The following is a 20475-nucleotide window of genomic DNA, read 5'->3' on the forward strand; positions in this document are numbered from 1 at the left end:
GAACTTAATCTATCTCCTATGTGTTTTATCATTCTGTCTTTCTCGAGGGCCATTTGACTCTGTGTGCCTATCTGTTTCTCAGATAATAGAGTAAAAATCAGCTTCTCTCACCAAATTGTCAACGGTAAGTACTGCAATTGCTTTGCTCAAAACGGCACCCTCAACTTGAAAGAAACGAAAGTACAAAGGACTTTTACTTCACATCCCTTCTCCCTTCCTTCCTTCCTTCCCTCCTTCCTTCCTTCTTTCTCTTCTTCTTCTTCTTCTTCTTCTTCTTCTTCTTCTTCTTCTTCTTCTTCTTCTTCTTCTTCTTCTTCTTCTTCTTCCTCTTCTTCTTCTCCCTTCTCTCTCTCTCTCTATTTCTCTTCTCTCTCTCTCTCTCTTTCTTTCTTTCTTTCTTTCTTTCTTTCTTTCTTTCTTTCTTTCTTTCTTTCTTTCTTTCTTTCTTTCCAGGTGCTGAGATCAAGCCTGGGACTCTACAAACCCTAAGAAAAGCACTCATTTCTGAGCTTTACATAAAAAGGAAATACTAAGTATAACACTGATGTCTATATATTCATGACTTGATAATAAAGCAACATAGAACTATGATTGGCAATCACTCTTTGGGAAATCACAAGGAGGAATTTTGAACATCTTATCTAATTATTATAATAAAAACTATTAAGCCTGAAGTTCTTGAAGTGTGGGCTGAGGAAAAAAACTTATAATATAAATGTATTTGCCATTTTCAATTGTGGGAAATTACACTCCTATCAAAGCAATGATATAAACTTGCAGTGGGATTGGCGGGAGTTAGGGTGGCTTCTGCTCATGGTCACTTATGATACCCATCACCGTACTAAAAAAGTAATTGATAAATTGTGGGTATTTAGCCTTTTAGCATTTGACTCACATTTAAAATAAACAAAAAGTGTTTCTTATATTCAAAGATAATAACAGACCATATTTATTTGTGAATATCAATATTTAAAATTCAAATGTATACATGTACAAAATTATACATTGGTGAAAATATGAACATATGCATGGATTTTAATGACCATACTATTTAAAAAGTTTCTTAATATGATTCTAGACTTCATGTCATAACTAACTTTTAAGAAATTATTTTGTTAATGTTGGAGAGATGGCTCCACAGTCAACAGCACCTGCTGCTCTTGCAGGGGACCCAGCTTTGGATTCTAGCACCCACGTGGCAGCTGACATCACTTCCAGAGGAACCAATGCCCTCTTCTGCTTTCTTCAAGTACTAGGCTTCCAACAGGCACACACATATGCAAACATTACACAAACATACAAAATAAAAATAAATTAATCTTTAAAAAACAATAAAACTTTGAAGTTTTTGTGTAGTAGCTAAGAGGAATACATACTTATACATACAAGGCTATAAAATTTAACATTGGTACCTACATATATAACTGTGTGACCTGAATTTCTCTAATACAACCTGAACAACATTTTATAGCATAATGAATACAGAAGGGATAGAAGCATTTAAAGTTTCTATTAAGCCAGATATTAAAAATAACCCAAGATTTTAAGAAATATCCTTCTATCTCTTGTTTCATGTAAAATGAATTTCTCTTTAAAATGTTGTTACATAACTAGTTTGCCATCAATAATTTAGTTGAACTAGTAGGTTTCTGCACATATGTTTTAGATTTTAATGCAGCAAGTATTGATAAATGGAATGAAAACAATCCAAATTATTGTGTTGGTCTTCAAGAGTTAAGGGGGGGGGCTCTAGGATACAAATGTCCATGAGCACTGAGGAGTGCTCCAATGCGTGTAGTAGGTTTTGGCAGCTTGGCAGACATTGAGACTGGAAGGTGTTTCACAGTCTGCAAAAGGTTAAGGATTTGCATGGTGGTCAGAAGAATGGAGTCTTGGGCATATTTCTAGCTCTGGAAGAAAACAGGCTTCCAGGTCTGTGTAGGGGGTCATTAAATGGTAATTATGCAAACCTACTCCAGCAGTCCTGAGTGTAAGATCCTTGTGCATTGTGTACAGGTTTCTCAGTGAAGAAAGAGGCTGCCATCCTCTGGATATGTGTGTAGAAGACTCTGTCTAAATAGGGCTTGGAACACCTGGATAGAGCACACTCTCTCAGGAAAAGCTGCATGCACTAGAGGTTTTAGAAAACCTGCCTGGAATGCTTGCTTAGAAGTGGATCAGGACGTTGGTGTCTCTGGCCACTGTCCTTTCTGGCTCCTTACTAGTGTGCTGTGCTAATAAGCCTTGCCTAGCTTCTACATTACAGCCTGTTTGTCTCACTTAAATTGGTGCAGCAGAGATGGCAAGGACCAGGGAAAGAAAGGGAGTCCTGACAAAGATCTCAGTCACAACAGTTATCTTAGTCTTATGGATTAATTAAACAGATTTGAAATAAAATTCAGATAGCCTTATTTCCAGGAGTAGCTGGTAGAATATCTGCTACCTGAATTTACTTCTAATTTGTGGATTTATTTGTCTCATGTCTGTAGACTTCCTACATATGACCAATGCCTGAAACTTACTGTCTTTTGAATAAAAACAGAACTTCAGGCTTCTGAAAAGGGGCTCCTGACTTTAAGAAGCACTTGAAATGTTTTTTATCTTGTATCTTCTTTGACTTTGATTTCAAGCATCTCATAGAGTTTAGGATAAATAATTGTTTAGATGTGTCAACATTCATAAATAGAATGTGTGAATATTTTATAACTTGTCTGGGTAATCACCAAGACTTTCCCCATATCTACGGCTGAGATCTTGAAAGACAGCGCAGACATTCTTTTCCTGGGAGTGACCACTTTTCAGGAGTAATTAACATGGATCCAGCACTGGGTACTTTGCGATGACAATCCTTTGAAAATAGTGTGACTGCTTTTACAGATAAAGAAGCTGACACTTGGAATAAATAAAGTCACCCTGTCTATGCTGTTACATAGTCTCATCTACTTTAATCCCAACCCCCATCCCAAACCACACATATACACAAGTCACTTGATACACTTGGGATACTTTTGTTATTTTGTATCTTAACAGATGTACTTCTGCTAATCTATCAGCTTCCCTAGGACAAAGCACCAAGAGCCATCCTTCACCACTCTCTCAGAGTGCAGCAAAGTCAAGATCTACTGTCATAAATATACTACAGCTCCCAATTACGGTGCTTAAAGCAAACACATCATCATCACCAAACACATTTTTAGAGATGCAGATTATGACCCCCATCCTGGAATAAATTTGCAGAATAAGATCCAATACAAATGACACCCAGAAATTTGTGTTTTAATAAGTCCTTCTAATTCTGATGCACACTAATGTCTGAGAGCCATCTCTGTAGGTGAAGGGATATAACAGGTTTTTTTTTTTTAATAAAAACAGAACAGTTGACTCAGCATGAAGCTTAATAAAACCATTTGTTTGATTTGCTGTGTGATTAGGTTTATACAATATCCTATCCACCCCAAAATGAAAAATTCATGTAAAAACTGTCTAGTGTGGTTGATTCCATTTTGAAAAAGAAATTCAAAGCAATTTAACTCGTCTTTCAATCAATCTGATCTTACGTCAATACCTTTATAATCAATAAGAAGGATTCTATGAAGAGAAGTCCATTGGCTACATGAGTATGCTCACGTGGAGAACCAGACAGGAAAGTTCAGTCCAGAAGATCTATTCTTTTCATGGGAGCAAACGTGAGCTGGGTCCTATGGCTTAAGCACCAGCTCATTTCCTAGAGGCCCCTATGAGGTTTGACTTGGGTTGACATCAGTAAAATAGAACCAGGGACTGGGGCATCCTGATAATTACAGAGAGACTTAAGTCCTTTTCCTAAGAGTTAGCATGACTTCAATGCCAAAATCAAATCCACTAGCGTGAGAAATTGAGCAACATTTTGTTGTTCAAGGACAAACTATTGTGCCATGCTGAGAGAACTGTTATTTAGGATTTAAGAATAACTTCACCTTTCATTATCATCTACCGATGATGTGCAACGCTCCTCAGTGATTGGTGCCACATAATTTAGCAAAATATATAGATTTCTAAATTCTTTTCTAAGTAATGTCTTCTCTACTGCCCGTTATTGAATCTTTTAAAAAGCTAAAAATATTCCCTTCTAACTAAATTTTATGTATTTATAGCTATTTGCAAAGTTCCCTGAGAATATAATAAAATGGCTGAAGCCGTTTCAATGTGTGGCCTATTTAGAATTAAGAGGAAAAATCCTCAGAAGTCTTCATACATCATATAGAGCCATCCATATATTATAAACAGTGATTTATTAGACATAGTATCTTCAGTCTTTAGTTTCCCTCCTAGAAAATCAAGAATTGCCATATTGTTACGTTTGTGTTATTTTCCATTCCCCTAACATTATCGTTTTGCTCTTCTATGGACTAGAGAACACATTAATAGCATGGGAAATTTAGCAATAAGAGCCCGAATTCAATTTGGATTGAGAAGCAAAGTTGGAAAATTGAATCAATTATTTAACCCTGCCCCCCCCCCTCCACAATGTAACATCTTCCTTACATGGTGTGGCAGGGCCACAGCATCACTTCATGGCTAACTCTACTGTGAATCCTGTCAGATGGTTGGATATCATCCTTTCAGCTCCTTGGTAGAAATCTTCTATTTCAGTATCATCATTTCAATAAACCACATAGCTTAAAACAAATTGTTCCTTTCACTTGTTCATTGTGCATAAGATTTTATCCTATTTATTTCTTGTTTTGCTTATTGTATACTGATCTCTGTCTCCAAGCTTATTTTTCTTCTGTAGGAGAATGTCTGGTCAAAACGAAGCAAAAATTAGATGCAATCAAGCCGAGCAGGCATTTCCTCCCCTACCTGTCACTGGCAGCTTCCAGTGGCAGATAGTGAAAACCCAAAGTCAAACCACTTAACTAAATGGAAACAAATTTCCAGAGAATGGACATTGTTAACGTCTAAGCAAAGGGCTTAGTTTTATACTGACAACAAGAATGAGGATGTAAATGTGTGGACAGGTACTGCAGGCATCACACAGTCCTTTTCTGTATCTCTACATCCACTAATATGTGTATTTGAATGGAGGGGCATGAAATGAGAAAGTGTATAGTTTACTGGAGTCCTTCTGCTTGGGTAGCTGCCAGAACAACTTTCAAAATATTTCAAAACAGCTGCCAGCATGTAAGGATTTTAACAGACAGAACAGAGTAATGACTCCACATCACGAATGAGAGAATAAACTTATATCTTGCTTAAGATCCTTAGTGAACACCAAGATAAGCAGATCCTATGTTTGCAAAGCAACCTTCTGAAATACTATATGTAAGAATAAAATACTGAAACAGAACATGCACGCCAAGGTCAGCTACTGTGGCACTTCTTCTTTGAGTATTTTTTTTTTTTTGTCTTTGTGTTTTAGCAAACAGTTTCTGGAGGGCAGCAGTTATACTAATTCTAAATATGAGTAATTGAAAGCCTCGTAATCTGAGGTTGAATGTGCTCACTTAACAGCTTTGACAGTGTAGCATCCAATTGAAACGATTTCAGAGGATGCAGTGTTAAACATCTGATGGTTTCTTTTGTGATAGTTTAGCCCCTTGGGCTTCTCAGAGGAAAAAAAAAAACTCTAAGAAAGGAAGGGAAAATGAGCTTACATGTTTGCAGGCCAACTATTCTGCAAAATAACTAGTGGTTAGCAAAACACTCCCAGCTTCACCTAGTCATGGAATTGGTACTGAAGCAAAGAGGTGGTATTGTTTGTCCACAAATATATAACTCCTTGTTGATTGTGCAGAAAGATATTAAAAGGAAAACTCTCCTCCCTTTGCTTAAAGAGGGCTTTTCTTTTTCTCCTGTTTTACTTGGTACATGGAGACTGCTTCAGCATCTCCGTTAGAAACATTAGAAACAGATACAGTTAGAAACATTGCATGACACTACTGGTGCCCGCTACCCCCCAGGTCTGAGCCACTCATTGGAAGTCTCCCTTAACCTGGTTTGCTTAGCTACAGGTGGCTATGTTAGCACTAGTGCCTCCCATGGGCCAACTGAGCAGACAGATGCTGTTATATAGAAAGCCGTTGTTTGCTGAGGAATTCAGTTTTAACCTCATTTCTCAGTCTTTCGCTGGGTTTTCTTTGGTTACAACATTGCTGGCCTTAACCCAGGTAGAAATGCTCTAAAACATCCCTGCCCTCTCCAGAATGGGTAGGAAGTCTGTCTCAGTAGAAAGCCTGCACAGAGCAAAGGGCTGGTATCTGAAATCCTTTCAGAGCTTATCCAAAGGTTGACAAGGCAAGGAGGCCAGAGCTTTGGGCTGAGTGAGGGCCAAGGTCCCTCTGTAGGGGTCCTTAAGAAGCTGGTTTCCACCAGCCCCACCTCATACTGCGTGCTCGACCAGGGTCTAAGCAGTTAGGTGATGCATTGAATGTGCTTCTGCTTGAAAATGACCCGGAAGCGGGAAGTCAGGACCTTGCTTTGGTCTTCAACTAACTCGTGGGCTCCTTTGCACAAGCCACAGATGCTCATTACGATTCTTTTTACGTGCAACATGTGGGGGACGAAGCAGTTTCATATCTCCTGGTATTATCTGCCGTCCAAAGCATTTTCTTTGAGAGGAAAATGGAAACGCAGCTGCGCCGTGGGCTCGGCCAGCGAGAGCCAAGGCTCCCCCCCCCCCCAGTCTCCCTGTGACTGCTGGGCTCAGAGGCTCCTCCCGAAAGCTACTTGGGTTGGGGACGCCCAGAGGTTGCCCTGGCAGGAGCAGGATGGGGCCTGGCTAGGACTCGCCTTTGTCCAGCTCCTCTAGTTTCCAGAATCATCAGGGTGGGAGGAACAGCATGGGGTTGCTGCAGGGCAGGCATCTGGCTCCTAGATCCTGTGCGGAGTTGTCCTGCTTGGGAGCCTCTGTCACTCTACACCTCGGCAACTTCAGGCCAGTGGGTCCTGTCTCATTGGATCATGGTGGCCGGCTGTTTCCCAGGCTCAAAGGGTTAAGCCTGACCGGGAGAAGCGCGATTGGCCCTGGGTCGCGGCAGCGTGGAGGTCACAGTTAACTTGGGTTTGTTTGGAGGGTGCAGCGACTGCCCTAGCCCTTCAGCTGCAGTGCCCAGGCCCTGAGTGCCCAATGGGAAGAGGGTACCAGAATGGGAAACCACCACTTCCCAGCAGCAGCAGCAGCAGCAGCAGCAGCAGCAGCAGCAGCAGCAGCAGCAGCAGCTAAGCTGGGCAGGGGCTTTGAGTGTGGGACATTAGCAGAGCACAAGCCCTGTGTCCCTCAAGGGCTGCATCCGCCTGCTTCTCGCATCTCCGCTCCTGCTCACCAGCCAGAAGACAGGGGGGAAAGTGGGCAACCCGGGTCCTGGGGAGGGATGGAGGGAAACGATCAACTCCCACTCCCCCAACCCTAGCTCAGTGAAACCCAGTGCAAGTCTCACTAAAAAGGCGCATCCAAACTATAAGGATCTCTCTTCACCCCCTAATGAAAGGCAGGCGTCACAATGTGAAGTAACATGAAGGCGCGAGGAAATAAATGCACGTGTTTTCTCTTTTTGTTTCCTTGGTGTTTGGAATTCGCAGAGTTCTTTTCAATTGTGGCTACTAATTTATTCGTTTCCTCGGTCAAAGGGGGGCGTTAAGAGATGGATCACTAGTGCGAACTAGGATCTAGCTGGACCGAGACCCCACCTCACAAGTTTCCCAAGACCAACTCTTCCGCTCACCAGGAGCGGGAAGAGCCCTTTCTTTTAAGCGACCCAAACTCTCCATTGTACAAAAGCGCCAATCCCACGCCCCGCACTCCTTCGCCTTTGCAAACCACCTCTCCTAGATAAGTATCAAGTTCTCCAGGAACCCAACTTGCGCTTGGTCACATTCGCTCTGCTTAATGTGGAGAATAGTATCAAAGAGGGGTCCAGGCTGAAAGGGGAGGCTCTGACGCCCCATTCCTACACCCGCGGGCTGGGATCCTGGTTTCTGGCAGCCTCGAAAGGCTGGAGCCAGCCCGGATGGTGGTTATTTCTCCAGAGAAAGGAGGAGAAAGAGCGCACCACAGTCTTGCACTTTGGGTCGGAAGTGCGCTGTGTGTGTGTGTGTGTGTGTGTGTGTGTGTGTGTGTGTGTGTGTGTGTAGAAGAGGGAGGGAAAACGCACCCTCCACTGCCCGTTATTCCCTTGCACCGGCCAAGCGCTCGCCAAGCCTCCCGGTGCATCCTTCCTCCTTCACCCCCTCCCCTTCTTCTCTCAGCTGGGCTCGCGCGGCGCTGCTGGAGCAGCCAGTGAAAGCAACATCCTGGAAAGAGGGGGGAGCAACAGTGCCCCCCAAAAGGGAGAAAAGGCCCCACCCTGACACGTTTTGCTGTTTGCAAGTCCCTCGCACACCCCCCGCACCTCCTCCTCGCCACCTCCCCCCCACCTCAGCCCGCTGCGCGCACATCAAAGCGCCTCTCCGCCGCGCACAGTGGCCGCGGCTCACTAATGGGATTGCAGGCTGGTGCCTGGCTCCGCTGCTGCCGCCGCTCGCGCCGCTGCTGCCGCCGCCGCCCGAACCCGAGCCCGAGCCCCCGCCAGCCCGAGCCCAGAGCAGCCGCGCCTGGGGCTCCAAGCCGCGGCGATGATCCGAATCTTTCCGGATTTCAGCGTGCAGGTGACGGCCGCGGCGGCCGGCGGGGCAGCCGCTGGGGTACCGGCCGGTGCGGGCATGGGGAGGGCCGGCGCCGCGGCCAACGGCACCCCGCAGAACGTCCAGGGCATCACCTCCTACCAGCAGCGGTGAGTAGTCCCGCCCGAGCTGGGATAGTGCCCCCGTCTCGGGTACTGGGGTGGGACTCACTTTGCTCTTGTTTTGTGCCTTACAACACACATGCACCTCGTCAGGGCTTACTTTGCCTGCCCCTGTGCTATAGAAGGAGGGGTGGGGGAGGATACACAATCCGAACTGAAAAGCACTCTAGTGCACTGGCGAAGTGAAGTCATCCTTTGCCCTCTGCCAGGCCCCGAACGTTGAGCCTCAGCACCGAGTAGCCAGAGAGTTCCAGTCAAGTCTGAGAAGCTGTAGGAGATGCTTTTGCAAAGTTTGGGCTTCCTGCCCCCTTTCAGCAAAATGTTCTCAATGCCTTCGCGGGTGCGAATCCGCGCTGACCGACAGCTAGGGGAGCAATTGATCATCGGAGGCTGATTGATCATTTGTTTCCAAATAGGACAGAGACGATTTTCATGTGCAGAGATAGACTTGCGTTTCTACCTAATAGTGTGAGATCCTGTCACCTGTTACTACAGGGAATATAAGGTGAAATCCGAATCTCTTAGGCGCTGTTAACTATCTTAAACGCATTATGATGCAAATGGTGAGATTCCGAGATCCAAGTTAGGAAGCAAATTTTACAAAAGTTAGGCTTGGTGGTGAAAGGGAAGTTTTAATATAGAAATTGTTTTTAGTTTTCTAAAGATAGTCTCTAGATTCAAAATAATTGTCATTAAAACACTGAGCAACCTTTGATTGAGGTAGGAAATAAAGAGGAATTTACTATCAACAGCTTTCTAACCCTAAAGTTTTCCCTTTAAGGATAACTTTCGATGTTCTAAGATTTTATTGAAAATAGGATCCACAAAATCGCTATGAGAAAAACTAACAATATAATCAAAAAGGTAAACTCTCCATTCACGAGGCTCAATTTTATGGTAGATGGAAGAAAAAAAAGAGCACATGAGAGTGTGAAATTAAATATTTGTGTTTCCCAGATTGTACACGATTAAACATCTGAGAGATTTGCCAATGGCATTTAACTTAAAATATACATAATGCATAATTCAAATTCCCATTTTACCTCATCTTTGAAACTTCATTGATTTGAGAACCTTTGGTTTGAAACAATAGTATTTAAACTGCAAAGGTTACAGTAATCTGTCATTGCTATATTTTGTGCCTTCTAACCAATGGCCCAGTGACCAGATTTTGCCTAACACAGTATTTTCTAAGTTCATGTAATTGCAAATATTCTGTAGAAGACTTCATTACATGCTCTGCTTATTGTTCAAAGTTTTAAAAAGAAGTCATGGAAATAACTCTAACGGGGCTAATCTTTGTCAGACACATATTTTTTATTAAATTATTTTAGTCATGTTTTACTCAAGCGATTACAAGAACCTTTAACAAAACAGATCTGGGCATCTTTCAAAAGCAGAACACCAGTAAAGAATTCAGTTTCCCCTTTTCATGGTTCAGGTATGTCTTTTTTTTTTTTTTTTTTTTTTGTCTTTTATAAAACATTTAAATGACAATAGAATCTGGCGGTCACTTTAACTAGGAAGTGTAGGCAAGAGTGACAATAGTGTGGTCTGTGAGGAAGAGATTCAAGGGTCAGAAATGTCACATGGCCTTTGGACAATTCCAGGGACCTCCAGGAACTTGAGCTGACCCAAAAGATGTAAATTGGGCATAAGGAGCTGTCATGAATCTCCCGCTTTTAGGGTTTTTCCTCCTCAGCATTGGCATTGTCCTTTAGAAAAAAAAGATGATTTGGGGGTTCAGGAGTATCCAGGGGCAGTCATCTCCCCCCACTTCACCCCCAAGCACCTGCCTCAATACTTCCCTTTAAAGGTTCCTGTTGGGTTTCAGGCCACTTGTTAAACCTCAACACACTGGTTTTCTAAAGACAGGGGTGAAAAACAAAACAAAACAAAAAACAAAACCCAGCAAACCCTCTAAACTCTCTCCTTTGGAGTGAATTATGGCCGCCTTTGATTTAAGTGTTCTCTCACACTGACCAGGTAAGATGATGGTAGTGAAAAGCAGTTCTCTTCCCCTGTTGTTACTCAGATCTCCTGACACCTGTTACTGTTTTAATTTTAGTTAACTTGGGGGCAGAAGAGTTGGGCAAGAAGATTATTGGCAGGTGTTGGAGGTAAGGTCTAAGCCAGGAGTCTTCCTCCTTTCATAGTTCACCAGGACTGGCTTCAGGGCTCTGAGGAGTAGATTTAAATTTCCTCCCGGAGACCTGGACGTTTTGCTAAAAAGAATTGTGAAATAACGTTTAAGAAATTTAAAGGACTTTTGAGGATCTGATGAGGGGTGACAGGAGTGGGCTTTTAAGCAGTGGCCTGCCTGTTGAGAGAGCACAAACTTCTCTTATTTGTCACCCTCAGGGCAGAACTGTCCTGGACTGTCTCCTGGAGCCAGAACTTCCAACTGGCTAACTCCCCTCTTCTTTGCTAGCCCCCATTTGTCTTGTAGGCAACACTTATCATTGCTCCAATTCATTTCCCAACTCCCATCTCTCCTACCTGTAGAGTCTACTAACTACTCCAAAGAGCCTTCAATAGTGTGAAGATATTGCAGCTCTGTCACCACAGTTAAGGATCCAGTGGCAGTTCAGAATCCCCTCCCTACTTTACTGGAAGGGTAGCACATAAGGAGACACCCACTGAGCACCCTCACCCCAACTCTAAAGCAGAAGGCAAAGCTTCACTCACGAATGATGTTTCCCACCAGACTCTTCCATTTGTTCAACGCGGAACAGTCTTGGGTGTCTGTCTTGCCTGCTTAATACAGAACTGGCCCTAGTCTGCAAAAGGAGCTGTCCCCATTCTGCAGAGTGGCATAGTGGATAAATGACTGCCCGGGGTTTCTCCATCTGGCTCTACCCTGAGTAGCCATTTCTCTAGGCTTCCATGGGCAGTTTAGTAGGGAGGCGACTGGACTAGATTCCAGAGGCCAGCAATCCAGTCCCAGGAACCGGGACTTGGCTCTGCAAAGGCATTTGTATGTAACTGCGTCTCAGTGCTTGGGGATTGGCCTATGAACCCTGGGGTCTGCATATCTGTACGGGCGTGAAAAATGCAGATGTTCTGGCACTGGCTCCTGGCTGAGGGCGCCAGAGTCACAAGGTGCAAGTCCTGCATCCGTGCTCAGAGGCTCAGGGCAGTTGGGCCTGCTGGCCTGGGTCAGCTCAAGACTCATCACCTCACGCTTTTATTTCCACTGAACCTGAAGATAGTCCAGCCCACTCTCCTGGCATTATAAACCCCACTCTCTCTTTTCTGCAGGCTGACATACTCTAGAGATGGGAAGTGTTTGAAACTGCAACTGAGTGGCGTTGTTGCGCCAGCAGCCAAGCTTCCCAGTCCCCAAATGAGAGAGGGCGGGAGAGAGAGGGAGGGAAGGAGAGAAGGAGAGAGAGAGAGAGGGAGAGAGAGAGAGGGGAGAGAGAGAGAGAGAGAGAGAGAGAGAGAGAGAGAGAGAGAGAAGAGAGAGGAGAGAGAGCGAGCGCAGAGGCACAAGAGAGAGGGGGTGGGGGAGAAGCGAAGGAGGGGGAGGGGAAGGGGGTGTGTATCAGCTTGCAGGAGAAGAGAGAGCTCTGGAGCAAAGCAACTGGAAAATGCCCAGAAATACTTTCCCAGTGGTCAAGCTGGGACCCCCCCGCGTGTCCTCCCTCTCCGGGTCCCTCCACTCTTAGGCCCCCGCCGCCCCCTGCGGGGAGGGTGTGCTCCCCCACCTGCCCGCCGGCCGAGCCCGGTGGCTGCGGCGAGGGGGCTTGCGGCCGCGCGCCGGCCCGAGCACCCGGAGGCCCCGGCCGGGCTGCCCGCGGGACCGCGCGGCCGCCTCCCCCGCCGCCCGCCCCTCCTCCGCCGCCGCCCGCGCCGGCCGCCTGTCTCCGCGCCGGGCATGTCTCGGGAGCCGGGGCGGCCCGGGCCGCGGGCGCTGTGCGGCGCCTGGACGGAGGCGGCCGGCGAGCAGAGGGAGGACCAGGCGCGGGCGGCCGAGGAGGCGGCGAGCTGCGGCGGGGAGCACTCCGGGCGCGAGGGGACGTCCGGCCGCCGGCGACGCTCGGGCCCCACTACTTTCCCGTAGCCTCCCAGGCTCAGCAGCGCGGCCGCCGCCACCGTCGCCGCCACGGCCACGGCCACGGCCGCCGCCCGCCGGGGCCCCCGAGCGCCGCGCACGCCCGCACTCTCTCCCGCCAGCCCACGCACACGCACACCCCCGCCCTCCCCACGCCCCCCGCCCCGGGAGGGGGGGGAGCGAGGCAAAAAGTAAGAGAGGAAAAAAAAATTGCAGGAAGATGGCGCCCACCAAGCCCAGCTTTCAGCAGGATCCTTCCAGGCGAGAACGGTAACACTTTTCTGTTTATTGAACCTGCCGCCCGCGCCCAGCTCCCGCCGCCGCCGCCCTCCGGGGGGGCGGGCTCGCTTCCCTCCGCAGCCCGCCTCGGGGACCCGGCCCCGCGGTCCCGGGGGCGGGGGGCTGCGCTGCCCGGTCCCAGCGCATTGTCCGCCCGCGGCGGCTGCGGCAGCGAGCGGGCTCTGGCGGCGGCGGGCGGCGAGCAAGTCGCACCTCTTGAGCTCGGCGAATGGAGTGACTCGCTGATGGAAAAAAAGGAGGAAAAAAAAACCAAAAGAAAGAGAGAGAGAGAGGAAAAAAGATTGAAAAAAAAAAGAGAGAGAGAGAGAGACAAACAACCCCAAAAGAGCTGTGTGTGCCGGGAGCCGCGGGAGGGAGGGTGGGGGCCGGGAATCCCCCGGCCGCCGCAGGTCCCGCCGCAGCTGCTCTCTAGGAAGGGAATGAGCTGGGGAGGGGGAGGGGAGGGGGAGGAGGCCGGGGCGGGAGGCGAGCGCAGGGCTCCAGGGGCCGTCTCCGAGAGCTGCTAGGCCGGGCGGGCGCAGCCAGGCGCGCCGCCTCCCGCTGCCGCTGCCCTGAGCCCAGCAACTTGTGGGTCCCCGACTCTGCCCTCCACTCTCGCCCTCCCCTTCTCTCCACCCCCTCTCCAGGAGAGAAAAAAAAAATTAAGAGAGAAAGAAAAAGAAAGAAGAAACCCCTTAAGTCTAAATGAGCAAACAAACAGCAAGATCCAAAATACGTCAATGGTCTGAGCATCTCTACCCCGTTAGTTACTGTTTGGGGAATCTGTGTTTGAAAAAGTTCCTGGTGAGAATTGCATATCCAGGCGAGGGGCTCAGTGGAGCATATCTGTCTGAAGTTAGTTAAACTACTAGAGCCAAAGGGAAAGGGAGTTTGTGTTCAAAACATCCCTAACCATCCTACGTGAACAGCATTGTTAGGTTTCAGAGTGACTGAACCCCGCCCCCCAGCTCCGATGTGCTTCCCTCCCGCTGTCCACCCAGCCTACTTTGTTTAGAAGCCTATTTGCTATTAATTGACAGCGTTAATGACATTAATTGCGTATAGCATATCGGTTTGAGCAAAGTGAATATCTCTTTCTGTCTCCAAGAGGAAAGGCTCAGTAGGAAGTATGAAATGTTACCCATTGATTCAAGAAGAAAACAAATACAGAGTTGTGCACCCCCACCCAGCAAGCGGTTACTTTCCTCACAGGCTTAGGAGAACTTGAAAAGAAGCGGAGAGAAGTGCTTAGATGCGAGACTCAGTTATCATATGGATAGTTTTAGTTTGGATACAGCATAGCTTTAGTGTATCAAACGAAGATGGAGGGACACTCAGAGAACTGTTCATTTAAAGACCTGCCGTTTTGGTAGTTTTATTTTTTTTCCTGCTATACATTATTTTCATTTTAAAAAAGACAGCAGAAGGAGTAGGATTAAGCAAACAGCTTTAAAAAGTAGACACATAGTCGATTTATTCTAAAGTCTTAGCTAATTCCGTGAAACTCCGTGTACTGGAGGAGTCATATGCCATCTAGTTTTAAAAGATGTTAAATGCTGTGCTCATCAATGGTTACTTTGAAACTAGAAAATCACACATCTGAAGATAGCTGAAAATGAACATCTAGTTCTTAATATTTGTGTCTCATGAAGAATTAACATCTTAAACATTTTACCCTGTAGAGACAGACATCTATTCTCAGATCATTGTGCAAAGCTTTGAATGATGCCTTTTATGTAAGGAGGTGATAAATACTTTGAAATCAATTTACAGTTGACCCCATCCCCCCTTTGCCTTGCCCATCCCCCTTCCCCCTCCCCTTCTCCCCTTCCTCCTTCCCTCTCTCCCTCCTTGCCTCTCTTTACTCCTAGTTACTTCCTTCCCTTTTCTGCTGGTAGTAAATGCATTTACTGGGATTGCCCCAGTAATCTCTCTAGCTGAGGCCTATTTGTGTGCCATTTTGGGAATTTCTCTGAGATAGGAATCTTGAAGATAGAATTAATTTCTAGAGGAAACTTCATAGCCTGTGCATGAGTGCGTTCTTTATCACCTGTCTCCATTTGGCATTCGAGGAAGGTAAATCAAAGTGTGCGATTTGTTATTCTGCTCCACTTGAGAGCTGAGCTAAATAACACTTGGTCTGAAATTCTGATTGAAGTTGTAGGAGGGTATGCTGTATTTAATTTAATGCCCTTTAATAGCATCTTCCTGTTCAGCTTGGATGCTGTCCCTTTAAAGGTTGGATCTAAGAAACTTTAACCTATAGGGCAAGGGAGGACTAATAAGTCCATAGGAGACAGAAGGGACATTATAGAAGAGAGGAAGGAAGAAGTTATAAACTGTTTGAGGCAGTAATAACCACAACGTGGTCCATTATCCAAACAGTTGTTTTATGCCCCAAGGATTCACTCTGTTACCAGGATTTTAAATGCTCTTAACACGTTTAAGTGTAAAAGTCACACGTATAAGTTGTTTCCATTTTGTAATGAGAAAGGAGAAGTCGGATGGTTTAAAAGGAGGTTGCTTTGCACAGAGCCTTCTTTCAACTAAGTCAGTCTTTCCACCTTGCTTTGTACCTGGCCCCTGGAACTGAGTGGCTATGACTGTCTCTCCGCAGTAGCAGCTGAAGACAAATATGCTAATAAATGATGTGTCCCCACCCCACCCTCCATAGACACATTTTAAGTTTTTTGTTTCATTTAAAGAGTGGTTCCTGACTTACTGGTCACAGAGCTATTTATGAGCACTTTCCTGCTTTTCAGATATGTCCATGATCAAAACTAAGGAAGAGGGCTCATTTGCATTTACCAGGCATACCTCCCAAATATAATAGTATGCAAAGACTCTGTCTTTACATCCTGTGCATAGAGGCTTGTCTTTAAAGACAGTTAGCAGTCCTTGAAGGTCTCTGAATCATACATACAGAGAATGTGGCTCTAGGGCTTGAAAGAGTAAGTTGAAAGCCTTGTATATGTACACTTGTTTGATTTTCTTTAAACTCTAATAGGCTGCAAATTATATAGCCCTGCCACAGAGTTGTTCCGCTCTATGGACCTATAACCAGGAAAATTAGAGAGCAGTGTCAAGCATGTGTTCTGCCCATGCTGGTTTGCAAGGCATTAAAAGGTAGAGGTGGTGGCTGGCACTTTTCCTAAGGTATTCCTACAGCGCTAGCTTAAACAGTGATAAATGATGATATGCGTTGTCTAACTCTTGCTTATATATATAAATAGCTCCACAAGATTGCTTAAATGATAATCGAAAATATGAAATAGGATGGCCTTCATATTACAAGGCCAAGGGTCTACAAATGGAAAAACTGAAATAATGAAATATTTCCAAGGCAACAGGCTGTCAACAAGAACTGTAATGCATGGGCATATCATAGATCCACCAGAGAGGATATTAGATGGCAGGGCTCCAGAGTCAGGAGTTACAGTGACCTGTGTTGCACAGGACCCTCCCACATCACAGAATGCTTTCTGATTCCTAATTTCTCATTTATGAATTGAGAGATATAGAAAGATACTGCAAAGGTCCAATGTGCCATTCATTAGATTTGATTTTTTTTTTTATGATGCACTAACTAGAATCAATATCATTTAATGCTCTTTAAAAAGAAAAACTTACATGAGTTCTTTTTCTCAATTTGTGATATTCTGTGAGTAGAGGTTTTGTGTGTGTGTGCATGCGTATCATACTATAGTATGGAATATACATATGTTCAGGAGTAAAATTATAGGATGGTCCATTTTCAAGACAAAGATGCCTTAGGTAGCCTTAGAGTTACAAGTTGCAGATAGCAAGCAGTCCTGAGCCCTTGCCCTAACAGCCAGTAAGTGCTTGTAGAAGCCTTCTAACTACCTCCATTCAAACTAGAAATTGAGCTCAGAGTGGAAAATTACTAGCAGCCAAACTTGCCGAATGGCTTGCTGATGTGACAAAGTCCATGCATCTGGAAGGTCCCTAAGCAAACAGGATCTTGGGAGAAGGATGAACCAGCAGCAGAGTCTTTGCTGAGAGATGTGGACAGAGGTGGGAAGGAGCATCTCATAAGAATTAAGGTTAGGAGTTGTTCAGAAAGATCATATACCCCTATACTAATAGGTCCCTGGGAAGTCAGGGGAGAGCCCTTTATACCAGGGGATAAAATGCTTGCTGTAATAGCCATGGCTATACTTGCTCACCAGATACCTGATCCTACAAGACCACCATTGAAAATTTAATCCCACTGCCTTACTACTAGTCTCCAAGTCCATTCTTTTGGTGTGGGCAGGGATGACTGTTCCCACACTCTACATAGTACAACTTAGTTTTTGACCAGAAGTTATATATAATTAACATTTTTCCTGGCAATAAATCAGAATTACATGGCCCTTTAAATATAACCTACAGATTAGGACAGATTGATAGGTTTAGTAATATGAGTTTTGTTCTTGCCTCTTGCGCAATCCTTCTTCACAGCAGTTGTCTATAGCAAAGTGGTTTTATGAGAGTGCAGACATTTCAGTGACCCCTTTGATTCCCTGCTTGAGATCCTAGACTGGGATTCACTGGCATGCTATAATTTCATTTGTTTACATCAGGTCTGCTTCCCAGGGCCCCTGCTCTGTTGTGGGATTTTCCATGATCAGAGACCAACGTGTGTGTGTGTGTGTGTGTGTGTGTGTGTGTGTGTGTGTGTATGTGTGTGTGTATGTGTGTGTGTGTGTATGTGTGTGTGTGTGTGTGTGTGTGTGGTGTGTGTGTGTGCTTGCTTGCTTGCTTGCTAGGAAGCAACCATGAGTGGGGATATAGAGGATTGTAGGGAAGTGGTCATTTATAATATTGAGGGACATCATGTATGGGAGTATCTACAGAAATAACACACTGAGTTTAGAATGACTCCTAGTAATGTTTTCCCTTATAAACACCCTCAAGTACCTTAATATTAATAGTGACCCCAATGTGAACCTTGCTACATTTTTGCTTTTCTGCAACTTCTGTGACCTCGTCTGTACACATTTATGTACACATAATGCTGTTAAATCTAAGGGACATTAAACACACAGGATATGGTGGCTAGCCACCTAGCCCTTGTACATGGCCACTTTTTTTTCTACATTGTAGCATTTAATTGTTTTGATTGATTTTTGAAAGTTCTGTATTACATTTGGCTTTGAATGGAACTCCTGGTGTTTTATACACATGTCTGTGTGTATAAGAATATATGCTGAAATTTTTAATAGGTTGGTTGAGTAAATATTACTCTCTGACTTTTAAATGGTCCCATGGTTACATGTATTGAAAATTTAAATCTACCATTAGGTAAGAATATCTACATTCATGAGAAAATTCAGTTGTTTGCATTAATGATGTTAGCATTGCCACAGTAAATAGTGGCCTTTTTCTTTCTTCTCATTGGGCCACATAATAAACCAACTGTAACCAAATGGTAATTTTACTGCACTGGGCATCATTAGGACCAATGGATGTTTGTACTATCAAGTTTGATAGACCCTTACATAGTTAGAATAATCTGTAGTAATATAAGTAATAGCGTAGTGCATAAACAGGGCATGACTTACTAAGACTGGAGTGACTTCTGGTGTCTCTGAAATGCCAGGAGCAGTGACAACATTGAAGAACACTTGGACGTATTGTCTGTATGCACTGGTAAGGCACAGAGTCTTACTAAATTAAATGGACTACCACGCACTCTTTCATATAAAGTCATGAGGAACAAGAAGAAAATTACATGTTATTATGGACCGTGGTACTCCTGACCCCAGATAGCAAGTATTGGTTGCTTCTTTCACCCGTCTTTACTTATTGAGTCTCCACCATAGGGTTGGTGACTGGAGCTGTATAACACACGCTGCAGGAGCAGTCTCTCTGGTTAGAGAGTTGCCCTGCTTTTAGATGTGCAAAGCATTAGAGTCAGAAACCATCCCTTCCTATGAGTCAGTAGTGCAGAATTCAGAGAGACAAGGCCTTCTGTATTTTTTATTTCACATTTTCCCCTCATGTTAGTTGAGTATTCTAGGATAGTAGGCATCCACTTTGCAAAATATTATAATGAATGGCTATGAAGTATTCTTGGAGGAAATAAAAAGATACATAAATATAAGTGTGTTTATAGCGGTTTTCAGCAGAAGATGTTTTGACCATTGTAGAGCTAGGCTCCGGGGGGGGGGGGGGAGGCAGTAATGATCATCACTGGGCACTGTCCTTAGTCAGACCCTGCTCTGCTCAGGTCACAGTGCCTTTTCTTCCAGTTCCTTATAACCCTTTTAAGGAAGTGTTAGCATCTCTACTTAGGGGATAGCAGCTTCCTTTTCCTATGGAAAGTGACAGAAATGGAGATTAAATCGGGGGTTTGTCTGTGATACAGACTGAGGTGGCTTGCTGTAGAAATATTCTGTCACACCTCTGTGAGAAGTCTATGGCTTTGAACCTCCCTAAAGCTAAGGATTTCTGAGTCAAAGGGAGAGGGCCTCTGTGGCAGAAGGGATGATGGATCACGGATGAGGGATCGTGCTGTATCTTGTACCTTCATCAGGTGTTCCGAAGATAGCAAGAATGCTCTATATACCAAGTTAGTGGGAGGAAGAGTCAGTATTTCGAGTGTCCCTTCCTTGCCCTTTAGCATTTGAGTCCCATTGTAGGCAAACACCACAGCAGCGCATGCTTGACTCACCAGTTTAGATGTTAGCTGACTCATTTTCCAGAATCCTGCTTCTGGGTAGACATACCCCAGGGTTCAGAGTCTCCCTCCACTCTCGGTACCACATTTCCCGATTGTCTCAGTTTGTCTCAGGATTAAATAGATTCGGGTTGACTTTGGTAGAAACAATCTCAGATAGTTTTCTAAATAACTTTGTTAACTGTATTTGGGGGTGTTACTATTTGACATATATAAGGACCTTCTATATGAATCGACCTCTCCATAGGTACCAGGCATTATACTGTCAGCAAGCATCGAAAGAACCTGTGATTAGACAGGTACTCTTCTGAGGGCTTTGCATACACTTCCTCATTTAATTAAAGTCAACTACCATTGGTTCATAGTTGGTAGGTTATTATTTTATCATTTGAATGTGTGTATGATAGGAGGTGTGTGTGTGTGTGTGTGCATACACATGTAAGGGTGGGTATGTACATGTGTACACATGTGAAGGCCAGAGGACAACTCAAGGTGTCCATCCTCTGTTTCTACCTTGTGTGAGGCAGAGTCTCTTGTTTGCTGCTGCCTACCCCAGGCACGCTGGCCTCCAGGTTTCTGCAGATGCTTCTGTCTTCCTCCCTGTCTTGTAGGAGGAGGACTAGGATTGCAGGCTTGTGTGTAGTTTCTGGGGATTTGAATTCAGGAGCATGCACTTATGTAGCAAGTGCCTT

The 20475-nt window shown here is 45.0% G+C and overlaps 1 protein-coding gene across 5 annotated transcripts in view; it reads left to right on the plus strand.

Moving 5' to 3' along the window:
- The first annotated feature begins 8540 nt into the window (after positions 1–8540).
- Positions 8541–20475, plus strand: part of Npas3 (neuronal PAS domain protein 3) — an 829848-nt gene continuing 817913 nt past the window's right edge. For all 5 annotated transcript variants that reach the window (XM_085830373.1, XM_085830374.1, XM_085830370.1 and 2 more), the window contains exon 1: positions 8541–8750. In XM_085830373.1, the coding sequence (XP_085686499.1) occupies positions 8593–8750 (158 nt within the window). In that variant the 5' untranslated portion in view covers positions 8541–8592. The remainder of the gene's footprint in view (positions 8751–20475) is intronic.

This window comes from Mus caroli, unplaced genomic scaffold (genome assembly GCF_978045245.1).
Source record: "Mus caroli unplaced genomic scaffold, Mus_caroli_1 scaffold_14, whole genome shotgun sequence".
NCBI classification, from domain to species: Eukaryota; Metazoa; Chordata; class Mammalia; order Rodentia; family Muridae; genus Mus; species Mus caroli.